Genomic DNA, 3,266 nt, shown 5'->3' with positions numbered 1-3,266 from the left:
ACATTTTATTATGCTTAATTCATGTACAGTGAAATACTGATAGGTTTTATCAATTATTCATTAGTAGTTCAAATAATTATTCTTATGAGTTATATTTGACAATCATAATTTTCATAATCATGACTAGTCAACTTTATCGCGAAATATTTTTGTAATTTTATCATTTTTTTTATGATTACGATATGCGAATGGTAATAATTTAGTGCAAAAATATATCAATATATCAATGCTTCAAATATAATCGTCCTTTTCGCATAGTTGCAATGGCCTCGTTTTTCCCGATACGTCGTGTCTCATGAAATTTCTATGCGATCGATAAACCGACGTAACGTTATCAACGTTGTTGGCGCTTGCGTATGATAAAAGAATTTTCATCAAATTTATTAAAATAAAAATGACATGTAATCGAATAAATGGATACCGAGGGAAACGGTGAAATCTTTTACCTATGCTAATTTCTCTTTCGATATTATCTTATCTGCTTATGTCTCTTTTCCTTTTTGTCGTCTTATCTGTAAGCTGCTCGAAATTCATAAATCTTATCTTAATTTATCAATTATGTTTGTTTAATTAATTCTCTTTTTTTAAATTCTTTTCTTTCTTCATCAAAGTTATGTAATATTTTATAATAAATATGAATATTTTATAAGTGACGTATAAATTAAGAAGAACGATGGTAAACAAAGTAACAGATAAGAAAGCAATTACATCAGTATTATATCTTTGGTACCAAGGTTCATCGACAATACTAGAACGGAGATGAGGTGCTCCTTTATGACGAATGACATATTCTGTCCACCAAATTATCCGTTCCATTGAGTTATACGGTTTATCTTTAGTGAGATTCTTCAGTTTCAACATATTTTCTTTATAACTAAAAAATACAAATTATTAAGTTGGTTAATTTTATACTTACTATAAGAAAAATTTCATGTAAATTTGTCTCATCTTCAGGAGACTTGTGTGATAATTATGATTTTACCTTTTGTTATTTAAGGTGTCCATAATTGCTTCGTTTAAGGATTCTCTCGTTATTTGTAAAATATCGACGCTCCTACATGTCCCTAAACTTTCCATTTTAATAACTTGCATATCTTGATCGGCTATTATTGGTATTCCAACAAGGGGTACACCAAAGTGTATAGCTTCTTCCGTACTTTGAAGTCCGCCTTGATAAACGAACAGCTTCAAATTCGGATGTGCTGCATTTTTATTTTGTAATGCATAAAATAGAAACATATACATATACATGCCTATTACAAGTGAAAATATTGAAGAAACACAGAAATTCTAAGATATATTACCTAGAATTGCTTGTTGTGGAAACCATTCAGCGATATATATATTTTCAGGTATTTTTAAGAAATTTCCTTTGAATTTCCACACAACCTTAATCGGTAAATTTGAAAAAACATTTAAAAATATATCCATTAATTTTTTCGGAAACATTGACGAATGTACGTTTGTTCCAAGGCTCACATAAATGAAGCCATTCGATCCGTTATCTATGAATTCTTTTAATCCCTATAAAAATTATTATCAATATTACATCTGATTTAAAAGTGGATACGAAAAAGAGAAATTTTCTATGCGAAAGTAGAGAAAAAAAGTATAGGATGTATCATACAAAAAATTACCTTTGGTAAAGGTTTATTTGAAGCATTACTTGCTATATGTAAACCACTAAAATTTATAATATTGGCCATGTTTGGTCTGGTAAATGAAATTTCTTCTTGGTAATTCATAAATATAATACTAATGTTCTTTTCTAATTCTCTAATGGAAGGTATATTACCTAAATATTTTTCTGCAATTTTTTGTTGCGGTTTATAAAGTTTATTGTTACAAGTTACATGTATATACCACCACGTTAAGACGAAATTCTGTACTCTTTTCCAGAAGGGTACATTCAAACCAATACCTATATTTAATTCATAGGATGAAGGGTGAGACGGTATTACTGGATTACCCATAATAAAATGATTCTGTTGTAAAAGCCCGGATGATGTAACACCTATAAATATATTAAACAATTATCAGAACCTACTAAACATAAAATGAAATAAAGATCCGGGACAAGATTAGTTTCGAAACCTTTTTATAATCCTTATTACAAGTTTTGAAATAAAAATAACAATAAATTTAAAAGTTGATAGTAGAAACATAACAGGAATTATTTTGCAGGAATCATTCATATCTTAAAAATATTTATTATGGAAATAATCAAGCATAGATACGATTTAAATTGTTAAAGAAAATAATTTAGTTGTTTTTTAATCATTTATAATAACATATTAATTATTTCTTTTCCTTTTTGTTGATTAATAAACTCGTATTTAATCATTGCTACATAATTTTCTTTTGATCTAAAACTTTTCTTATGCTTACCTATCAAAGGAGCTTTGAATCTGTGTCCTAAAGCTGAAAAAGCTGGCGTCCAGATTATTTCGACCATAACAAGATCAAATTTTTCATAGCTATCAGGCGCGTAGATTTTTTTAAAGTCAGGATGCTCGAAAGTAAGTATGCAAAGCTTTTCTGTTATTTCCAATAACATAACCCCGATAATTTCCAGCCATGAGTATTCATGTCTTGTTTCAAGAAAATTCAGCGATTTTTTAAGTTGATAAGTATGACTAATGTCGATCTGTGTAAAATTTTTCAAATTTCTATCAGGTAATAGATCTGTAGTTACTAAGGTAATATGGTGACCTCGTAAGTTTAAATTTCTAAAAATAGAATGATAGACTATTTGATGACTGTAAGAAGGGGTCGGCATAATAGCCAAAATTCTTGCACTGCTGGTAAATCCTATGTTATGAATCAAAAGAACTGTCACTGTAGTAGCGATTAATGATACCATGATGAATTTTCTTTTTTTCAATTCTTAAAGCAACACACGACAATGCACTCAGAGAAGAATAACAAAACTAAAGAATTATCCGAATGAAACAGTACAGGATAAACCCACAGATAAGAACAACGGTTCTCTAATTGCGTTACGTACTACTTATTACACTTATTTACAATAAGAAATCCATCCTAATGTCATTCCGTTTTTCCTTGTTCTATATACATAAATATATATGTTAAGCAGTCATAATATAAATGAGTGTAAGACTGCTTAATTGCTAAAAGAAAGATATGCTAGCTCCGCCCATCCCCACTTTTGATGCTCTCAAATATAGAATAGAATTTGATAACCCTTAACGAACGAGCATTTCCTTAAACAATTGATAATGTCGCGAGTATTGCGACATTCGTTC

The 3,266-nt window shown here is 29.2% G+C and overlaps 1 protein-coding gene across 1 annotated transcript; it reads right to left on the bottom strand.

Annotated features, from left to right (window-relative positions):
- Positions 1-474: 474 nt before the first annotated feature.
- On the bottom strand, positions 475-2,863 carry LOC106787476 (UDP-glucuronosyltransferase-like). Its single transcript, XM_014749846.1, has 6 exons — positions 2,389-2,863; positions 1,638-2,014; positions 1,305-1,524; positions 983-1,202; positions 655-874; positions 475-519 (listed from the first exon to the last, which is right to left on the bottom strand). Exons 1-6 carry the CDS (start codon positions 2,861-2,863, stop codon positions 475-477), a joined length of 1,557 nt encoding a protein of 518 aa, XP_014605332.1.
- Positions 2,864-3,266: the final 403 nt, after the last annotated feature.

The sequence above is a fragment of the Polistes canadensis genome, unplaced genomic scaffold (assembly GCF_001313835.1).
Source record: "Polistes canadensis isolate GaletaPanama2010 unplaced genomic scaffold, ASM131383v1 scaffold_102, whole genome shotgun sequence".
Lineage (NCBI taxonomy): Eukaryota > Metazoa > Arthropoda > Insecta > Hymenoptera > Vespidae > Polistes > Polistes canadensis.
Note: the sequence above shows the minus strand (reverse complement) of the source record. Positions and strands in the feature narration are given on the sequence as shown.